A 23,367-nucleotide genomic window follows, 5' to 3' on the forward strand; every position below is an offset into this window, starting at 1 on the left:
GCTAAACCAACAGTGTCCGAGTCTTTGAGAGCTTAACCTCTTTTTTTTTAAACATGTAAAAGACTCTAATTTAAGGAAAAAAATATTATTCGAGCTGAGATTTTTCTTTTTTTTAGATTTAATTCTCAAATCCACGATATTCATAACCACTTAGAACCAATGTAATATTAAGTCGCATGGGAGCATAGTTTGATGATTAATTGATTACATATAATATTTTCTTTCAAACTTTTATTTAAACTTTGTCTTACTCTTATAAGAAAAAATATTGATTTGAACCTAATTTTTTTTATATATAAAAAAGTCGACCTAATATATATTAATTCATAGATTACTATATACTCTCGTCACTAAAACTAAATTGAAGTGAAAAATCAATCAAAATTTTGGTTAGAGCTTCCATGTCCAAATAGTGGAACCTAATAAAAATTTTTATTTCTTGAAAAATGAAAAAAGAAAAAAATTAAATAAGCACACGTGCACTGGTGCCGATTTAGAGAGCTGAGCCTGTTCAGCTAACAAAAATATTCCATTTTTATCGAAAATACCAAAAAATTAACAAAAAATGAAAATCTGATCTGTGAAACAAGATAACAAATAGTAATAAAGAAAGAAAATAACTGTAATTTTCATTTATTATTTATATATTATTATATGAACAACAATGTGATTTTAACTTTTTCTTTTTCAGTAACTTTTGCGCTCTGTTTCATAGTACAACGCGTTATCCCATATATTTTACTATTTTTTTTTACGCAAAAGAGAGAAAATCCAAACCCCGAGAGCCTTGAAAATTTTTAAACAAGAATTAGAGAATAAAATTTAAAAAGAAGGAAAAAAAATCTGAGAGCTGTGTCATGAGCGGGTAACCGATTCAGCAAGTTTCCCAATTTTTTCTACAAGCTCAGGAGACAATTTCTTCGCAGGTTTCTTTTCCTTCTCCGGTCGAAAATCAAACCCTAGTGCATCCGAAACTTCTTCGGAGCTCCACCCGGCTTTTCGGAGTAAATCTGAGAACCGATCCGCTTTTAAAAGAAGTGCATCGAAAACCGCTTGATTATCCAATAAAACCATCTCCCCTTTGAAGAATCCAGATGCTGACACGTGTACGATCTCTCCTATATCGGATTCGCACCATCCACCTTCTCTAAGAACCGATCCGATTTGCTCTATGTATTCATCGACCCATTTTGGAATTTGGGTTCTCGGCATATCGAAGCACCTTTCCGGCGACGAATTTGACGATGATGAAGACGAGTTTCTCCGGCGCCGATCAACCACCGCGTCGCTCCAGAACTCGACCCACCTAGGGGTTCTTGTCCCGGTTACCAAACCAGCATCCAAACTCCGCCTCGAGAATTTGGTGGATGACCCGGCTGATTTTTCACTGACCGATCTCTGTTTTTTCAACAATTCCGGGTCGGATTCGGAGTTCCTAAACAAAGATTCCCTCTCAAAAAAATCAGATATGTCAAATCCACAACAGAAAACACGGGTCTCGTCGATGAAGAAAATCGGGTTACCCGCTAAAGACGGGTTGCAAGGAATATAGCAATGATTAAAAATGGGGATCAAAAGGGGAGCTCTTTTGAGCGCATTCCTTGCGACCCGTAAAGCTTTTTCAGGGTCGGACGGTCTCGGCCCCCAAGATTTGGACCATAAAGTGTTACGCGCGATCTGAAAGGAAATTGCAGCGATGGGAAGGTCGAGCGAAGCCCGAAGATGGAGTCGGGCTCCACTAGGTCGCCAATCAGGAAATCCTGGACCCACGGGTAACCCGGCTGATAATATGGCTCGGAGGTCAGGTGGGAAAACGAAACCAAACTCGGCTTCCGCTCGGGCGAACTCGGCGTCTGATAAACCCACCTGGACTTGGAAACCCGAATTTCGTAAATGGGTTATAACTTTTTCCGCTAAAGAAGAGAAAGATTGAAGACCGTTGCGAACAGGAAGGGAAGCCGGAGTTGAAGGAGCGGAAGCGCGAGCAGAGAGACGGCGTAGGCCTGCTATATGGGCCGGATTCAGACCGGACATCCTCCGGTCCACGTCAACCATTGTTACTTTAACAGCTAACAGTGGCTTTTCTAGTGCCCGTCGAAAACAAAAATATGCTGTCGGAATATAATTTGTTTCCTTTGACTCTGCTTTTTTTTTTTTTTTTTTCCAGTGAAAACGGAGAGAACTAAACTGAGGAAGGGGAGCAGAGTTAGGGGTAGCTAAATTTTTGGGGGAGAGGACTTTGAGGAGAAAAGAAACGGTGCGTATTTATAGCTGCTTCATAGGTGGAGTCCACCTCTGAGATTTTGGACCTTTGGTAATGTTTTATTTTAATATTTTTTGTACAATTTTTACTTTCCTAAATTAACCTTGATGATTTTTTATAATGATATGCACTAAACTAGGTAAAAGTTTATTGGAAAAAAAAAAAAAAAAACAAAACTGGGGAAAAATTTTTGTCCTTTGCTTGCCAATGCAATTCCATGCTCAATGTTAAGCAACGGCTCTTTTAAGGCGATTTTGTTTTTTCATTTTTTTTTCTCATAGCCGAGGGATTTTTGCAATAAAGAAAATAAAAAAGGTGGTGATTAACTTCATTTTTTAATGTGAATTCAATTTTGGGATCGTGATCATATTAAGTCATTGGAACCTAATTTAGTTTTTTCATGTTGTTTCATATTAAGTTTATTATCATGTTAAACTTATCAAATTGATACTAATTTCAAGTATAATTAAATATAATCTACGAAACTACATCATAACTCAATGATACTAAAAATAAGTATGGAGATTAAAAATTTTAAAATTTGAACTTCATTTGTAATTGAAAAAACAAAAAATATATATCAAAGTGTGTTAAACTTATATAATTATCAATAATAATTTCAAGCATTATGTAAGTAATTCATATGGCACATCTTGATCCAACATTATGCAATATTATTACTGGGCAATATGTTTTAGGCGTGGGAGAAAATATACTATTAAAGATAATTAAGATTTGACAAATCATCTTAGATCCTTAATCATCAATTTATCTTTGTAAAATTGCTTAGTCTAATCACCTTACAAAAAAACAAAGAAGGCTTTTGATTTTTGTTTAAGTTACTGTTAAATGGAAACTTTTGCCGCTGGTACGGCCAATTGGGGTCCCATTAGCAATCATGAATTAGCTTGACAGCTTAGATAAAGCGAGGCATACAATCATAATTCCACATTGTTGTGTGCTAACGTTAACTAACTTTTTTTTTTTTTTTATCTTTAAATTTAGAAAGAGAGATTGTTTTTTTAGATAAAAAAAAAAAAAAAACATAGTTATTGTTGATTTTGATCGATTGTCAGAGAAGATTTCTTAACTTAAATTATGGCAGTGGCTTCGACAAAAATATCGCAAAAATAAGATGATTTAAAGATTTTGTTAATGAGTCTAATGACACTTTTTAATATTATTATTTGTAAAATAATATTTTATTCATTATATTAAAAATTATGATTAAATTTATCAATGATTGTATTTGATATAAAATTATTATTATAAACAATATATTAACTAATTTTAAAAGTGTTTTAAGAGTACTTGTTAAAAAAATAAAAAATAAATTAAACTAATCATTGGTTATAAGCATGAGATTAGTGAATAATGAAGTTGCCCTTTTAATATTTATTTGGTGCTCCAAAAACAGGATTAAAATCCACGCCTAACACGGTTATGTTTCATAAGGGGAAGGCATGGTTATCACATTCATTGGGCTCTTAATGAGTGATGGGGGAGATGTGGGAAAAGAAGAAAAAAAAAAGCTATTTATTCCATTTTTTTTTGTGTTTTTGATGAAATTAACTTTTGATTTGATTCCTTAATTAGATTTTTCCTTGGAACTCAGTTTAGCATCTCTAGGATTTTGGTAAAAATGAGAGAAAGTAAATGGAATAAAAGTTAAAGGGGGTAGTGTCCAAGATGATTTGAGATATTATTGCCAACAAAAAGCAAGATTATTGAGGAATGGAAAAAACAAAGTGGAGAGAAAGAATTTTGCTAGAAGGAAATGAGAGAAAAAAAAATACAATGAAATTGGAAAAAAAAAAAGGTGTAAAGGAAACAGATTGATTTACCTATTTTACGTATCCATAAAAATATGATCATGATCATTTCCATGATATTAAAAAAAAAAAAGCATAGTATAGAATGGTACTTAGCTTATTAAAAAAACTTAGATTTAATTATTTTATTATCTTTAATAATCAATTAAAAGAGTAAAACTAAATTTTCTTCCTTTCTTTTTTTTTCTCATCTTCTTATGAAATTAAGATAAGTAAACAATTACACGATTTATTAATAGAATATTAAACTTTTAATTTCAATTATCAAAATTTAATATTTTTACTTATAAAATAAAATAAAATCAAGGCTAAAATAAACCCTTAATCCATCAACAAATATGTTATAAAACAAGATTTTTCGTTCTCCTACTAAAATATTAAAGTTAATAAAAGAAGGTAAAACAATTAATCAACTTTTGTTTTTTAAAGAGACGTCTCAACTATTAAAGTTTAAATTTTATTGTTAAAATTTTTGAGTTTGGATTTAAAAATGGACCAAATCAGATTTAAAAGATAAAAAAAGTGATACTTCTCATTATGCAATCCAATATCATAGGTAAAAAAATTTTCAACCATTTTTCTCTCTTGATTTGTTATACCCAAACTAAGTGATCTGTATAGCAAAATATCATTATTTATCAACAATTTATAACTTTCGGATTTCAATTTAATAAAAATCCAAATGCAATTATTAGTATTTTGTAGTGGTTAAAACTAATTAAAATCACGAGCAACCAAAGTGAATGTAGTTGAGAAATCGGAAAGCACCATTTCTAATTAATGAAAAAAAAAAAAAAAGAGTTTTCGAGAATTTAAAGCATAATTAAGAGCAGTAAATTAAATCACATACATTTAGGCGAAGGGTTTGGTTTATTCACGTGGGGTTCACCTCTCCCCAAGTTTCCAAACAATCTTCATCAAATTACTAATGAGATTGCCTTCCAACCCAACAACAAGCTTAAGCTTTAGCCCTCAGCCCCTCCTTCTTGGACTGTACAATCATAGCTCAAATACTTAAATATTACTAAACTCTAGAGTTGAAAAAGTCTAAAAGGTAGTGAAACTAAAATCCAATGGAATCAAATAGAATTAGGCATCCCCAACTCCAATAATTATTTACTTGTAGTTTTTTTATGCTTAGTGAAAGGAATTTTGTGTTGGCAATGGCCATGGCCGGCAGCCAAATTCCAACGTCTCTTTTTACATGGATTCACATAGACAATGCTGGCTCTCTGCTGACAGTTAAGGAATGTGAACCTTATAATGCCATGGGTAATGATTTTATTTAGGAATGTTAAAAAAAAATATATGTATAGAATATTGAAAAGACTTTGTTAAAAGAGTGTTGCGAGGGTATTTTTAAAATGATAATATTACGGTTGTTATTATTTTTTTGATATAAGACAAGCAATAATTTGAGAATAAAAAAAATTATCACTTTTTAAAAATATCTGTATGAAATATTGCGAGTGTAGCTTGAAATATTTTCAAGATTGCTTAGGAGTTAAGATTGGATGTCCTTTGCTCATTGAGACAATGGTAATCGTTATATCTAACACAAGGCAATTGAAACTCATTAAGGATATGCATTTCTTGGACCCCAACTGTCCCAATCTAATATCATGAATGTCTGCGTATACACACATTAAAAGGCATTCAAAAGAAAGATTTTTGAATGTTTGATCAATAGTACTCTATCACACACGAGATCTAGACGTTAATAGCTTGATAGTAATGAATTTCAACCCCATTATTAATTTAAAACAACTGTTGAAGATCAACGGTCACTTTCTCAGTCTGAGCACATGATTAAGACACTAATATTCCCCAAACATCAATTTACAATATTTTAATAACCTGGAATTGTAGTTAATGATCAATTGACTTGGACTCCTGGAGTTGGGTTAAAATAAAAACATAAGAGATATAACTAAGGTTTAGCCACCAACATGTGATGGTGGCCTTGATTTTCGTTATTCGAGCAGGAGATATCAATATTTTTTGGGCTAAAGTTTTAATCATTAGGTCGGCAAAGATCGATGTAATTGGTCAACAGTTGATAGCTAGTTTTTTCAGCAGATCCTTTAACAAGCTTTCACATTTTCATCTCATGATCAGGCTATGGCAACATCTACGAAAACCCATTTGCCTTATTAAGCAAATGTCCACTTGCAAACATCTTACTTTGGAAATAACTTCGAAAATCAGGGGCGCCTCTCGATTTGTATAAACAAAATTTTGTTTTTTTTTTTTTTTTTATAAAAATATTTGTATGAATAAGTTTTGAATACTTAGATTGCCTCTCGATTTTAAAAAAGAAGCGAATCTTAAAAGTTATTCAAATCGATAATAACATATCGTAGTTACTATACATACAATGAGTCGTATGTCAGAAATCACATCGGTTCTCGGAAAAAAACACGCTTCATGCTCTTGAATATTGAGAACTAGTATTAAGGAGAAAGGGATCCCTCATCGTTAAGAACCAAAAAATATTGGATTATGACTTAAAAGTAAAGATCTATCATTGCTTGACCAAGATATATTTTTTTCAAAGCACAAAATCGTAAAAGCAAATTATCTAATCACTAACCTCAGCCAATAACCATATGATGATTTATTGATAGAATTTTGTATTCTTAGATAATATTTGATATTATTTTTAAAATTATTATGATAATTTAATCATTAAAATAATCTTATTAATAAAATGATCTTATCACTCGAAATCAATTTATTTGATTAAAAATCATTAATTTTTAATAATTAAATATTATTATATTTAATATTATTAAAAATCAAACATTATTTTTTAAAAAATACAAAAATAATCATGCACGTATATTATAATAATTATACAAATTAATGATTTCAATATTACTTAAAGATAATAATTTGTAAAATATTAGTAATATTTTATTTATTTCATAATAAAATATAATTAAATTATTAATTTAAATTATTATCTTTAAGTAAACTAATTTTTATAATATAAATTATGTAAAAAAATATGTGAATTAAAAAATAAAACTAATCTATTAAAAATTAAAAGATTATATTATATATAAATTAAAAAATAAAAGAAATTACACAAATTATTTTTTGAACTTGTTACATGGAATATTAATTTGAAAATATAAAAATTTATAATATAAAATAATTACAATTAATTTTGAGAAGAAAAAAATGTTTAATTCACATATTAAATAGATAATATTTACTATTATTAAATTTATGTATCACTTCAAATTAATAATAAAAAATTATCACTCATTTTGATGAGAATTATATACTTTTTGAAGTAGTGATTTAATCGCTCTAGTGATTCAAAATTACAATCACATAAGATCACTGAGAGATTATCAAATATATTGATCTAATCATCATATACGGATCACCATAATTTAAGTAATCATTTCAAACTAAATATTATTTTAATTTCAGTTATTAGAATTTAAATTTTGATAATTTTAAATATTAAAAAATTATCTGAACTCAAAAGTAGACATATTTCAACAATCTTTGTAGTTGCATTAACAATTCTTATTAATATACTAATTTGATTGACCTTTGTAAGCTTGTCTTGATACTTAATTTATTAAGCAAACAGATACGTCTTTTTCCCGATCAATTTAAGTAGGGGCTTTCAAAGAAAAAAAACTTTGGCTTTAGATATACATGCGGGGCGTCTTTGCATGGACCAAGTAGCTAGTGGTCGCAAATTTGATCACACTAAAAGCAGAGACAAAGGTTTGGGATTAGATTTGTAGGGCTTTAGAGAGGGAGGATGGACCAAATAGCACGGTCACCAAGTCGAAACCATAGGTTACAGAAGTCTAGGAAAAGTCACCAATGTTTGTGTGGATGTGGAGCCGTCGGGGCACTCTCCATATACAGAATTAATTGAAAGATGCGATTGTCCTATATACGGAGCTAGTGGGGGCAAGTAGGGGTCCATGGGTGAACAAGAAAATCGCCCGGCCTGATTTTCTCCAAGTGAAAAGTAGTGGGCAGCATTGCTTACTTGTCTTCCTCAATCCTACATAGATGTTCCCTTGAACCCCAATTAGTCAAGCCATCCATCCTCTACCTTTGGTCATTACGTTCACAAAAAGGAAATTCAGAAAGGATGACAATGTGTCGATATTTAGTTTTGATATACTAGTTTTCATAATAAATTTACTTGGTTGATTGCTAGAGACAAATCATACACGTGTATGCTAAGATTGATTGATCAATTTTTTGAATAATCGATGAAGTTCGTCATCAGTTTGTTTATTTCTTAGCAGAAGAGCGGATCAAATCTTGAGTTTAAGGTTCCAAAAAAAAACAAAACAATCCGTGTACTGATGCGAATGGGTGAAAAAAAAATGGTCTACAAGGATGATTCTAACTAGTAGCTATAGCCATTTTTATAGCTCTCAGCTTTAGTGGAATTTCCATCGGATCAATCCTGTGGTTCCTGTTAGGGAATCCACTACTTGTCAATATACGCATATCCATGCATACCCCCAACGAAAATTCTAAAAATCCTTCTTAGTGAATATTGATGATATCTTTCCCATGTCAAAATTAGATCAGATGGGGGAATGGACATAACCATTTCTTAAACAAAAATAGCCTCATATGTTATGCTTTCAAGTCCAAACATATCTCAAATGGGACGAGCTTGTATCGAGCACATAATTCTCATTGCCATCATTTTCAATTTGATTCAAAAATTTTAGGCATGGCAAATTGGCAATGAATATAGGATTTGACATCATGTTTGACGTGAGAAAGAGATAGAAAATTAAAAAAAAAAATAAAAATTGATTTCAAATCATCATTTTTTAACTGAAGGTGTAGTTAAAGAAGAGATACGATTAAAAAATAACTGAATTCACACAGGTGAGTGATGATTATAATGATAATATAATATGATATTGGGTAATTATATAAGGTGAGAATATGCATGCTGCTTTGGAGAATATTTACGATTTTGTAGGGCAAGGAAAGGATCCAAGTATCTAACCTACCGATTAATCATATTATTTTATAAACAGTTAGATAAAAGTTTATGGTTAATTAACTTAAATTAATCAAAGAAAAGATGCACCATCCCATGTGCTTCCTGATTTATTATTATTAATTAAACAAATTAAGTGATTAAGGGCGGTTTTGCGAGCTAGCTAGGAGAGCTTTTCTAGGAATAATTTGGCAGGTAAAGCCTAGTACAAGTGGTTAATTTAACAAAGAAAAAAAAATTGGGATTCATTGCTTCATTGTTTAATTAAATCTTAATAAAGCTAAAATTAAATGTTAATTTATTACCTAAAAAGGCTCCTGAAGACGTGCTTGATTATCAAGGCTACTTCTATAAAGAATGATTTTAGTGAAAATAAAGCCAATATTATATGATTCTTTATACCAAGTGCATTTTCAAACAAAGCTTTCGGTTCAAGACCTAGTTAGTAGGGAAAACAGCAAGGAAAACACAAATCCTTGAATTCATTTACTTGTCAATCAGGATTTAATTTTTGTAGGAATATTTCAATGGAGAATAAAATTCTGAATGTATCAAGTTAATACGAGGAAACATATATTAAAAACCTTAGAAGAGCAGATTAAATTTAAAAAAAAATTCGAAAATACCTTTAAATCTTTTATAAGAAAAAACTCATATTTGATTGAAATGTTTTATATAAATGTTACCGACATGTTATTTTCTCAACCCATATATTGGATTAAACTTTGATTAAAGTAAATGTCTCTCGTGTGGTGGTCAGATTATTTTTTATTAATTTCATCTGTGATGACCCTTTTTCTTCTTTCTTTCTTTTTGTGAGCAATCTGAATCAATAGCTAGGATATAGGAGGGAAGTAAAGGGTGTGAATATTTGTGGCTGGCTAAAGCTAGAGAAGGGCATCTCTTTCATGAGAGAGGAGACGCGTGCGTGTGATAAGGATGGAATGAAGGGTGGATTCAATTGTAAGTTTTTGATAGCTTTGCTTTGCTTTAATTCGTCCAAAAATATAAAAAAGAAAGAAGAATTTTACTTTAGATCATCATGACAGAAACAACAAATCCGAGATTCGCACGGGAAAAACTAAAAGGGCAGCAGTCTCACAGAACAGATAGATGATAGACATGTAGGGGCAACTTCGATCCTTCCACACTTTTCCTAGCTTTAGAGTTAAATTTGATAACTTTAATTAAATGAACATAACTCTGCAGTTTTCACAGACCTTTTTCTTCGGAGTTGATTTTGCATGGATGAAAGGGTCTGTGTTTTAACTAACAGATGGTTTGATAAAGCTTGAGTTTTAAATTCGTTGGAAGGTTACGAAAAAGTAATTTTTTATAAATTCATTAAATCTAAAGTAAATAAATTTATTGAGATTAATCTGGAAAAGAGACAAATATACTGGAACAAATCCAAAAACGCTTTACCACTTAGTAAAAAAAATTTGTGCTTTAAAAATTAGGTAGTATTTGCTTAGTTGGTGGGGTTTAGACAATGTCAAGACCAGAAGAATCTAGATTCATATTATGAAACTTAAACATGACTAAGCAAAGTTCCTATTCATGGCTGCGTTACTTCATAATTTGGCACCTTCAAGTCATATGTCATGGACCATTCGAGTCCCACTGAAATGATCTAAATCATTCATAATTCAAAACAAGTTTTCATTTTCCCCAAGTCATGTCATGTTAGCCACCCATTAGTGCTTATCAATATCAGATTAGTAATTCAGCAAAAGAAAAACTTGAATGGCAATGGTGTTCAGTGCGGTTGTTCAATTTAAATTATGAGTGAGAGAAATACATTATCCAATTACGTGACTTATTTTGCGTATACACCGTCTAAATTGAAATTGAACACCCTCTTTTGATCTTGAAGTGACAGAATCTATCCAATGTTAAGAATAATTTACAATCTCAAGATCTTATCTATCTTTAATTGTTGAAACTTGACATAAAGTATGCACTAAATTCATTTGTAATTGGATTTAACCAATTGGTGCAGCACACTCTTCCGAAGTCACCCACACATAGAAGGCCATGTGGTACAATTGTCCATATACTGCATAAATCAACCACAAGGCGTGCGACATCTTCAAATGCTTTAAATTTGAGTATCTGTTGCAGTCGCGTCCATACAAACTCCATCGATATCTCTATTTTAGGTTTCAGAGAATCCAACTCCTTCCATCTTTCTTTTTTACAAATGAAGGAATCCCATGTTTTCTAACGAGCAATCAAAATGAATTTACTGATTTGTCACATTGAAAGTGGTGTAGGAAATGGGAAGTGGAAAATTTTAACTACTATTGATTTGCATGATGCATTAAAATTCTTCATTTTTTTTTCCCACTAAAGGTATGAATGCACATTTAGTATGATTTATTTATTGAAGAGATCCAACTCCAATCGCGATCAAGGACTAGTGTAGTGAGACTGATGAATATCCCACCTCAAGATTAGTCTCAAGACACCCTCGACAATGGCCCTTCGACACTTAGAACCGGCATGTGGGGTAACTGTGTACTCCAACCACAAGACATCACCTAAATCCAGTCCCCTTTATGGTTCCATTGTCCACGTCTCAATTGACTTGACTTATATCTATCAACCAAGGATGAAAACGAGCCGAGCTCGGCTTGGCACATAATATACTTGAAACTTGAAAAAGTCGGCTTTGCATATACAAGTGTTTGGCCATAGTCCTCAGGGTCCACATTTATTTAACAATAAATAAAACCTTCTTTTTTTTACTCTCAAAACAATACTGTAACAAAAATTTGAAGGTATAGTGAACCTCTAGACCTCGAGTTTGTTCAAATTATACTTCTCAACCAAACCTCCTGCTCCTAGCTTAGCGATTACAAAATTATATTTCACAGGTAGGATATTCTCTGCCAAGTTGTTCATCGTGAGCAGTCATTCTTCCAGGCTTCATATTTGTCAGTATGATTTATTACAAGAAAAAGGAAAACTACAAACTGATATCCACCATAAAACCAAACCAGCACTGAAAGATACTCGACGTTTAGTTAAAGGGAGAATGAGGTAAGAGAAACTTTGGGCCTTAACCCCACCATTATTATCATCTTACTACAATTTTCCCTTTTCCTTTTTCCCTTATTTTATTTCCAAATAGAATGCTAAATGATTCAAAACAGTCATTTTCAAATTACTTAGAAAAAAAAAAAAAGAAAGAAGAAGAAGAAGATATCAAGTATATCGAAAGCCCTATTTGTTATACTCTATGCAATTTAATCGAGAAGATTAAAAAGAACATATAATAAGTGATTAAAACACCCTACAGCATTTGGCAAATATTCTAAAAAGCGGCAGTAGCACCGCAGCACGGCATCACATAGATATCAAATACCCTGCCTGCAACATTTGCAGCTATCACCTTTTGTACCTTGAACGGCTTCTTACCCTGCAATTTTATAAAACTTTAAATCAGCCTCCAATATTTACACATATCAAATACCCTGCCCGCAACAAGAAAAGTCCGACTCTCAGACCAACATAACCACCTGGGTGAGAGGGAATTAGAACGAGAACGGAAGCAAGAGTAAGAGTGGGACCTAGATCGTGAACGTGATTGTGGACAAGAATAGTATCTTCGAGAACTCCTACTCCTACTTGGACTTCTATTCCGTCGATATCTTCTGCAGTGAACAAATTATTCACCATGTGGATACAACGTTGATAAGATAGCGCCACAACAAATTTTATCTTATTGCTAAATTACATAATTGCTCTGTCAATATCAGGAATAACCCAACAAAACATTAACTGTTTGGAGAAGAAAATAACACAATCAAATCTTTAACATGGAAAAAGGAAAAAGCACAAAAAAGACAATAGAAACGTCAATAATTTTGCAAACTTCTTGACCTCCCAGTCCCCAGTAAAAGTTTGTGGATATTTATTTTGTTCAAAATTCAGGAAGCGATTCCTGTTTTGTGTATCATGCTACTACAGCGAATGACTCCCTGTTCCCTCACAACAAATAAATTAACCAACAAATCTTTGGTTGGTTTGCAAGGAGACATTAGTCTCCCACAAAAAATATTCATCGTAAGCCATAACACAAAGACACAAGTATTCCAATATATATATATATACCTTGCTGGAGAGTGACTGTAGCTCCTATTGCAGCTGTGATGCCTTTGACAACTTAATTGGCTTGTTTCTACAAGTTTTTCTAGTATTTGGCACTCCTGCTCTTGCTTCTTAGCCATTTCTGCAGCAGTGTCTTTCTTAACTATAGAAGCAATCAGCTTATCAAACCATAAATACAAGTAATACAGGCAGAAACCCTCTTGTACCAACTTACTGCCTCTCTCTTCTATTCCAAGTTAAATTACAGATAAAGTAAAAAGCTAAAGAAAATCTAGAAAGAACACAACTTGATAAGAAAAGGACTATATAACTCCTTTAGAACTCCAACAAAGCATGAGAAGATATCATTGAATCAACAGCTGCATAAAACAAATATCATTTATGTCATACGTTGCTTGTTTAACTGTCTGTTCATAATCCTTTTTAGCCGCTCCTGAGGAGTTTCTTTCTACAACCAGGCCATGTTTGAGGGTCCTCCAGATGTACTTGCCTTTGTCAACTTTGCTAATGCTGATGATGCACTGCCAGAAAGGAAATAAAATTGTTAAATTAAGGGCAACTCAAAAAAATATATATTAAAATAATCTTTTTTTGATAAGATGTAATCATAGAAGCAAAAGTTATGGTCATACCTAACTGCTGGTTTTGACACTTTACCGCTCTTTTCTTTATCAAGAGACACACCAGATGCAGGATCAACATGAAGTGCCACAAATATGTGACCAGATGATGGCCTGCAGGAAAGGAGAAGCGGTAGATATGCCCATTTTCATGGTTTCATGCAATTGGGAATCATTCACACAAATTCCATTTCAGGAAAAATATGAGCTTCAGAAGGGAAGCCTCCTTCCTACTCTCTCTTGCCAGTTATGCTGATAACCCTAAGGCAGATCTATTCTAAACCGGAAAAGTTTGCCTCAGGCAACAAAATTGGGATAAGCTGCAGCAGTTCAAAGACTGTCTAATCTATCTTTGCAAGAATTAAAGGTTGAGTGCTCTTACCGGTTCAAGATATCAGCATGGGATGGAGGAGATGATGGCGGAGAAAACCCTTCAAGCTTTGGTCCATCCCCGTCGCCAGAGCCCCCAAACTCTGTAATATACTCTATTTTTGGAGCCTTTAGGTTACTTCTATGAGAATCATCAGAATAACCTCCACAAGCATGACGCCTTGAGTATGATGGAGAGTGTGAATGTGATCTTGATCTTCACCTGAATGGGAAATTCTGTACATAAATTCCTCTTCTGTGCCTCAAAATAACAGCTTTAAGAGAAATCAAGCTTAGAGTATACCTCCTAGAACGTGGATAAGCCTCATAGGTCGGACTACACCTAAATTCCCTGCATGCGGCAAAGGAAAGCATCAACACTGTAGGCATGATGTCACACCCAATTATACCAGTTTGTATCAGAGATCTTCCAAATTCTGTACCCGTAGGGATCATTATGGAGTACTCGTGTTACGGTCATCCTTGCGGCTTCTCTTTCTCTCTCCCTCTCTATTTGAGAAGCTTTTCTCCTTTCTTTGCGACTTAGTTTCCTCTAAAAGATCAAAATTTGAGATTTGTTATCAACATATTTTAAATAACAAAAATGTAACTACAACCAACATGTCTTATATTCAACTTACAATTGTAGGATCGTCTTTGATCACTTCTTTCTATCTTTTTTCCTCCTCTTTTGCTTTTTTTTCCACATAAAAAAGCCAACAATACCTTTTTGTTAGCTTTATAGGTTAAATGGTGATCCAAGAAAGGGGTGAATTGGATCTCTCCAAATTCTTTCCAAATAATGATTTCAATATAGTTGAATGAAAATTAAGACAATAAACCCTTTTGATGAAAATATAATGAAAACAATAACAATTAAGTTTTATATTTTAGTACTAAATAAATAATATGTTTTTCAAAGTGTAAACAAACCTTTCTTTGTTTTTATATTTCTCAAACCATTATTTTTCTCAAACCAAATCTATTTTTAAAGATTATTTATTTGAGCTTAAATGAAAGTCCAATTGTTCTTTTTAAAGTGAACTTATTCATTTTGGACATAATACAAATTTGATAATATTGGTTTTGGAAAATAGATTAACTTAAGAAAGCTGTTTTACGAGAATAAAATTTTTCAACATTGAACTTGTTTTATTTTTTTGTATTAATTCACAAATTTTAATATTTGAATTTTATATGGTTGGAAAGCTCTTTGAGTCTACTTTCTAATGGATCAAACAAAATCAAAATCCAAATTTTCTAAGAAAAGATTTTGAATTTTTACTAGACATTGCAGTTGTCAAAAAAATTGCACAATGGGTAACTTTGAAAATTTACTATAATTCGTACACAGTGAATTAGGTGACGCACTTTATATGGATAGAAAGCTCTTTAAGTCTAGCTTCTAAATCTTCAAACGGTTTGTGAATTGGATTTGCATAACTCAAGTTATGATCAAATTAGTAAGTAAAGTGCAAAACAGGAAACTATCACCTAGCATAGACAGGATTGATCCCCTTTAGAAGGGATCGATTGGTTTTCAAACAGAATGCTCCCATGACCGAAAATCTAGAAAAGGGATCAATCCCCTACAAAAGGGATCGATCGGTTAGGCTATTTTCAAAGAGAAATTAGTTCAAAACATGAACCAATCGATCCCCTAAGTGAGGGGATCGATCCCCTGAAGGCCAAAATCACTCCAACGGCTATTTTATCAAGGATTCAACGGCTACTTTATCAAGGATTCAACGGCTACTTTCACTTTCCAAACACTTTCAACGGCTAGTTCCTCAATTTCTCTATAAATTGGGCACTCCACCACACCAACAAAATAGATTAATCAAGAGAGTAAGAGCCAACAAGCAATATTTTCATTCTCTCAAATAATCAAGAGTTTTTAGAGCTTCAAAGTCTATATCTTTGCATTTATTGTATCCAAATTATTTTTGTTGTTCATTCATCATTTTCTTGTCTATACTATTGTATACTTCAAATTAGCAAACACCCAACCTTTGAGAGGTTCTTAAAGTTTGCAAAACACTTCAAAAAATTTGTATTGTGTGCTTGTAAGCTTAAGGGGGAGGATAACCCTTAAGAATGTGTAGTGTTGAGTTTGTAAAGCTTTGAGAAGCTTGTTTGTAATCTTCAACACATAGTAGATTGGAGCCTTGGTGTGGACAACCAAAAGAGAGGATTAGGTGCCTTATGGAAAAGGACCGAAGCTCTATAAATCATTGTATTTGATTTCTCTATCCCTATCTCCTTATAATTTATTATTGTTCATATTTGATTTTAAGTTCATTAATTGTTATTGTTTTCATTATATTTTCATCAAAAGGACTTGTTGTCTTAATTTTCATTCAACTATGTTGAAATCATTATTTGGGAAGAATTTGGAGAGATCCAATTCACCACCCTCTTGGATCACCATCTAACCTATAAAGCTAACAATTAGTATCAGAGCTTTGGTCTCTTTTTGTAGGTTTAACCACCTTGAGAAAAGATCATATGGCTCAATTTTGGTTCCAAGATGGTGAGGAAGTCCTCAAAGTTCCTATCGTTGATAAATTTGAATTTTATGAATGGAGAAGGAGGATGAAGGTGTTCATTATGGCCCAAGATTTTAGAGCTTGGAATGTTTGTAAAAGGGCTTGAAACTCCTTCAAATGATGCAAAATACATGGGGCAAGTGATGAATGATGTCAAGGCCAAGTGTTTACTATATGGAGCTCTTGACTCCCACAAATTCAACTTGGTATCAAAGTGTCCAACCTCAAATGAGATATGAGAGAAGTTGGATGAAATATATAAAAGACAACAATCCAACCGAAATGCATCATGTCTCATGGCTCTTGAAGATCCGGAGGTAACCTCTAATTCTATTAATTCAAATTCATATGCTTCTGATGAATTACAATATGCTTATAATGAGCTATATGTTGAATGTGAATCAATGAAGAGGAAATATAAGAAAATGATTTCAAAGTTAAATGTAGAGAATGAATTTTTAATGAATGCAAAAAATGCTTTGGAAAAAGAAAATAAAAAATTGAAAATAGATTTTGAAACCTCTCAAAATAAGTATGAAATTCTAGAAAAAGAGAATTTAGAATTGAGAAAGAAATTTGAAGTTTTAATGATTGAAAAACAAGAGCTTTTAAACAAGAGTTTAAGTAATAAAATGATTAAATACAATTTTTGTAATTTTCATGGTCATATTACACATACTTGTCCTATTAGAAGAAAAGTTTCATTTAGAATTAGGGAAGTATGGGTTCCAAAAGGAACAAGAGACTTGGTGACTAACTCTCAAGGACCCAAAGCAATTTGAGTACCAAAAATCAAATGAGATTGTCTCTTATAGGTGTGCTAGAGTAAAGAGCTACAATGTGAGATTGAAGATTAAATACTCTAAACATACAATGGAGATGGGTAACCTCTAAACTTTTATTTGAAGAATATTTGAATTTGATTACCTATTCTTAATGAAATTTGGATGCTTGATTGATTATGAAAAATTTGTTTGCTATTCTTGTTAGACATAGGATGCTTAATGGATATTGGTATATGCTTTATTGATATACTTGAATATACCGATTTTACTTGAGAAAATGTGAGCTTGAATTGCACATGCATTTATTTTGCATAAATATCTTTGTTTGAATGATTTTAGCATAAATGACCATGATGTTTAAAAATTGCTCAATTTGTTTATAATGCTTGGATCTTGTGAAATATTATTTAAACTTGATTGTCATATTTTAAATTGTTATAACTCTTGATTTATAAATTTATGAACATCTTGTGCTTAAATTATAAATATTGTTGTTTGATTGTTCATCTTTTGATTTCTTATGAAATAATCTTGAAATATGCTTTAATTCTTTATCCTTATTAATTCAAGATTTATTTCTTCTCTTGTGTTGATGAATTGATGAACATTATGTGCTTAAATGGAATATATTGATTCTAGGTTCATCTCTAGTCTTGGTCAAGATATATGCTTGTATGATCATTAATTCAATTTGACCTTAATGCTTGTGGTTAAAATGCTTGAATTGTTTATCTCTTGATTGTGAAAGATATTTTGTGAAATATGTTTATTTTTATTCTTAAAATGTTTTATTAATTTTGTGAAATATTTTGGATCTTGTGCTCAATTGATATATTTCTTATTTGTGATTTTAAATATGATGAACTACTTACTTGTAAATGATATGTGTTATTGGTTCATCTATTGTTCTTGTCAAGTTCGTGCATATATGATAAATGTGATTTTTCTTGACTTGACATTCTTTCAACATGACTTAAGTGAGTGATTTTCTTATGATGCTTATTTTTAACTTGAGTCATTGTTGATTATGACCTATAATTTGTGTAAACATATTTATGCTTTTGTGCTAAAATTTTTTTGAATATGTTTTTTATTATAAATATGTCTTCTTTAAGTTTCTAGTTTCCATATGACCTAAAATTTATTTTGGCATATTCTTTGATGATTTATTGAATATATATGAATATTAAATATGTCTTCTTTGTGTTCAATATTTCTAAATGATCTAGAAAGGTTTGATTTTTGCACATTACATGAGAACTTGTGCTTTAGTGCCATTCTTGTGCTATTTGATGTTTAAATTGATATATGACCTCTAACTTAAGTATATCTCTCCCTTGCAATTGACAACTTATGCTTAGTGAATAAATTTTCTTTTGCATATAATGACTTAGAATATTGAATTATTTTCTAACGATTGGTATAATTTTGATCAATTGATTTTCTTGATACTTCTAATGAAAATCTTTTGTGAAAAAATTTTTCTAAGTCTATGCTAGGAGAACTTGAAATGAGCATAGATGAGCTTACATTTTTAGAATTTCAAGTATAGCAAGCAAAACATGTCATCTTCATCTATCAAACCCGAGTACATCAAAGACTTAGCTCAAATGATGTGGATTGGAGAATTCAAAGCCAAATGAGCACAACAACAAACCTTGACATTGATGGAGGTAAATGTATCAACTTTATGATATGATGTATGAGTTTGAATATATATACATGCTTGCTTTAATATGTGCAAATATATGATTTTGTGGTTGAATATATGAACACATTACACAAATTAATCACCAAGCCACTTGGTAGATACTATTCTAATTTTTTTAAGGCTTGGATTGATTAATTCATCTTCATTAATATTCATGCCTAGTTCTTGATTGCTTTGATTAATAGTTTTAATTGCATGAATATTCTTTTGAATCTTTGCACATGAATATGAGTTAAATAGATTAATTTCTTTAAACATGTTCATCGATTGAGTCCATTGAGATAGCATGTACCATATTGTGTCTAAAGGTTTGCATTTTTTTTGGTATATTGCTATACATGTTTTGAAATGTTCTTGCATATGCTTGTGTGATTTTGTTTGAAATAAATATATGTTTGATTACTTGCATATGCTTAGATTAATTACATTGCTCTGCATTGAAATAATTTAGATTATAATTGAATAATCATGCTTTCATTATTTCTTTGCTATAGCATATGTGCTCATCATGTTTGGAGAATCATGCTTATATAATCTTTGTTATGATATGATGATAATTGAACCTCATTGCTCATTAGTACTTATGATTTATTATATACATATGAGCTTTTGGTTCTTGTTTGGATATGACAGCTTATGAAATATTACTACTATCATTTATGCATGTATTGAATAAATATTTCATATGCTTGAAGTATGTTTATTTTATGAAAGTTGTTGAATAAAATTGCTAACAATTGGTAACAATTGATATCAAAATTGCTAAACTTTTTTTTAACTTTTATAGACATTTGTTTATGTGCCTATCCTTGATATAGCCTGTACCTTTCATGCAAAATTGTGTGTACCTTAAATTGATTAATCCTTATTTTGAAAATGAGGCAAAATTTTATAATACAATTTTGCTTGATTTGTTTTGTGATAACAATTGGTATGCTTCCTGATGACATATCTTTAACAATTGATATCCTTAACAATTGGTATGAGCTTGTATGCATGTGCTTGAATTTATACTTAATTGTTATTGATGTTTTAGGTTCTAAGCACATCTTATCCTAACATGATTTATGAGTAGATTGCATATCATTCATTATCCTTTGCTCATAAATTTCATGTAGTAAATTTGATGACTTGTGCTAAAATGCTAAAATTGAATACATTTATACTATTATGTTTTTGTGCTAGAATACATGTATGTGAACTTCATTGTGCATATTACACTTGATTACATGCATTCAAAATACTCTTGATATTATTGGTATCAAGCACTTTGTCCCATGCCTTGAATTGATTTCTCTTTCTTTTGAAATGATAAAAAAGGAGAGAAAGTTTAGAGATATCTCTTCTTGTATGCTTATAGCAATTGATATAGGAGTTTAAACATTTGATATAAAGAGCATAAACAAAAAAGAGAAATGCTTTATGAATATATTGGTTAATGATGCCTCTTTTTGTTTATTTGCTCATTAATTTGCCCATGCCTTTTTGCTATGACAAAAAGGAAAAAAAATATCATATAGACAAATTGGCTTGTGCTTGACATGCATATGTTTGATTGTGCTTATTTCATATATTTGACTAGCATATGTTTGTTAAGTTGTGTTGGATTAGGATGCATAAATTGAGGGGGTGTTTTGCCATGCATTGTTTAAGGGGGAGTTTTCCAAAATATCTTTCAAAATCTTAAATGTTTCAAAGAAAGTTTTTCATCAAGCAAATTTATCTTTAAGTTTTGTCATATCAAAAAAGGGGAGATTGTTAGCCTTGAATTAATCCTTATTTTGAAATGACAAAACATTAAAGCTAAATAAACTTGATCAAGATTTTGAAAAAGATTTATTTAGTACATGTTCTTAAGTTTTATATTTTGGTACTAAATAAATAATATGTTTTTCAAAGTGTAAACAAACCTTTCTTTGTTTTCATATTTCTCAAACCATCATTTTTCTCAAACCAAATCTATCTTTAAAGATTATTTATCCATATAAACAAGCCAACCATACCTTTTCACTCCAAATTCTTTCGCTATTAGATCCATTCCTTCATCATTACTGTCATCACTGTTGAATTCATCATCATCTTCCTCCTACTCCTCATCTTCTTAATCCGCATCTGAAAAATGAACTTCCTCTTTCCCATTTCCATCATAAGAGAACCCAACTTGAGAATACGAACTTTTATTAGCTTGTTGTGCAGGCTGTGCTCTGTCAAATATACCAAAAAAAGAAAGAAACAAACAACATAACCACATAAAGCAGTCAGATATATTACATCGGTAAAAGCAGCAAACGAGACACTTTGGAGGAAATTATAACCACAATCATATTACACATGCCAAAGACACCTAAATGAAGCACACCCATCTCCTTTAGAAATAGTCTACGCTATACTTTATTCATGCAGGTCACCAAGTAAATCTTCATGATATATGCAACAATATTATTGACAAAAAAAATGAATGTATCATACTTTGCAATAAATCGAATACTAAGTCAAAGAATAAACCCATCAAAGATAATCTCTAAAAACCATATGAAGTGAAAAAAAGAAGCAAGCCAAGTTTGTAAACTTTGATCTTCTATAAAGCTAACATATTTCTACATTTGATTCTGAATAGCATAACACTGAGCAAAATATCTATTGCAACCATCATCTTAACTCTATGTCTAAGATCACCCAAAAACCCTATGCAGAATGCATCAAAATATTTTACGAGCACCAAACATTGTTAGAACATCATATAAGACAGACCTAATAAATTTATCCAAAAAAATTTAACTAGAGTACTATCACATGCATCATCCATCTTATCAAATGGGCACAAAAGTTTTAAAATAAAAAAAATAAAACCTGTCTGATTGAAACGGTGCAATAACTTTTGCCTCCATTTCGAGATTCACATGTTGTAAAACCTCCTCATCCATAACTGTCAAAAGAAATAAACCTCAGCTCATTCGATAGTTAATCGCTATTCTTATAACTGACTTTATCCTTATATGTTATATTGCAATGCAACCAATAAAAGGGATTTGAAACGAACAAGGAAAACTAAAAAAACACACAATTTATCAATTCAGAGAAATAAAAAAGTACCGACATCCTCTACGCCGGTGCTTAATTAAATCCCAATAACGCTCAAAATTAACAAACTCTTCTACTTCTTCTTCTTCTACAGATTTCTCTTGATTCCTAAAATGCCGTATCCCTGGCTCCCGAATAAAATCGAGTAGAGCTCGGCCATCAAATCTAAAATATAAACGAATAATTAATTCTAAAGAACAAAAACTTTATCTAAAACGTTGTCAATAATTAAAAAAACAAAAGAGAAAATAAAATACCTATCAATTAAAACGTCTTGTTTTCCATTCCAAGGAATCCTGTAAAAATATGGAATAAATGGAATTTTTTTATATATTTAATGAAATATCAATAAGCTAATTTCTAGAAAATTGGTTAATTAACTTACAGGCCTCGCTGGTCTTGAGTGGCGTGATAGAGAGCATCGTCGCGGTGGACACGGCAGCGAGAGCCGATGACTTGAATGGATTGTTGAGGATCGCCGCGTCTTTTGGCTAAGAAGATGGGTCGTCTTTGGGCTCTCTTTCGAGCCGCGTCCATCATGTCGTGGACTTTCCTCTCTGACCTCCGAGCTTCGTGCCACATGTTTGAGAAGAGAATCGGAGTATCGAAACCCCAACTATAAAGAGAAAAAATCGATGTATGGTAACGGAAGCGCAAGAGGAAATTAACGACGATATCAGATCAATACTGATCTCTCGTGTTTGGTTCCGTTGGAAAGTTTTGTTTGGTAGGAAACTGGGCTTTTACTCACAAACCCTTTTTTGCGTTGACTGTTGAACGGCCTTTTTAACTAGTCCAAAACGCCCGTTGATTGAGATTTGGGCTGATAGGCCTATTCTTTTTTCACTTTTTTGTATTAATTTTCACTTATTTTTCCAGCTTAAGAAGGGTTTTTTTTCTTTTTTTACTATTGACTATTGAGTTTGTTTGGCATAAATTCAATCAAACTAATTTCTTTTTTCATATTATTAATGGTATAATATAAAAAAATAGTAATAACTAGGCAGTTTCTCATGTGTTGCTGCAGTCTAGA

At 31.6% G+C, this 23,367-nt stretch overlaps 1 protein-coding gene and 1 pseudogene across 2 annotated transcripts; both read right to left on the minus strand.

Annotated features, from left to right (window-relative positions):
* Positions 1 to 604: 604 nt before the first annotated feature.
* Positions 605 to 2,292, minus strand: LOC111292659 (uncharacterized). Its single transcript, XM_022885146.2, has one exon. It carries the CDS (start codon positions 2,053 to 2,055, stop codon positions 856 to 858), a length of 1,200 nt encoding a protein of 399 aa, XP_022740881.2. The 5' UTR covers positions 2,056 to 2,292; the 3' UTR covers positions 605 to 855.
* Positions 2,293 to 12,367: 10,075 nt separating this feature from the next.
* On the minus strand, positions 12,368 to 23,094 carry LOC111291902 (uncharacterized; annotated as a pseudogene). Its single transcript, XR_016345653.1, has 14 exons — positions 22,720 to 23,094; positions 22,592 to 22,630; positions 22,351 to 22,499; positions 22,104 to 22,179; positions 21,232 to 21,457; positions 14,850 to 14,909; positions 14,652 to 14,761; positions 14,513 to 14,560; positions 14,222 to 14,431; positions 13,852 to 13,953; positions 13,610 to 13,740; positions 13,223 to 13,361; positions 12,628 to 12,762; positions 12,368 to 12,527 (listed from the first exon to the last, which is right to left on the minus strand). The product of XR_016345653.1 is annotated as an uncharacterized LOC111291902 (transcript).
* Between the last annotated feature and the right edge of the window lie 273 nt (positions 23,095 to 23,367).

Source organism: Durio zibethinus, chromosome 10 (assembly GCF_047325235.1).
Source record: "Durio zibethinus cultivar Kanyao isolate XHJ-2024 chromosome 10, ASM4732523v1, whole genome shotgun sequence".
Classification (NCBI taxonomy): domain Eukaryota; kingdom Viridiplantae; phylum Streptophyta; class Magnoliopsida; order Malvales; family Malvaceae; genus Durio; species Durio zibethinus.

Bases quoted from the DNA above. Each gene is read 5' to 3' on its own strand.
- LOC111292659 (XM_022885146.2), bottom strand. From the start codon at position 2,055: ATGGTTGACGTGGACCGGAGGATGTCCGGTCTGAATCCGGCCCATATA.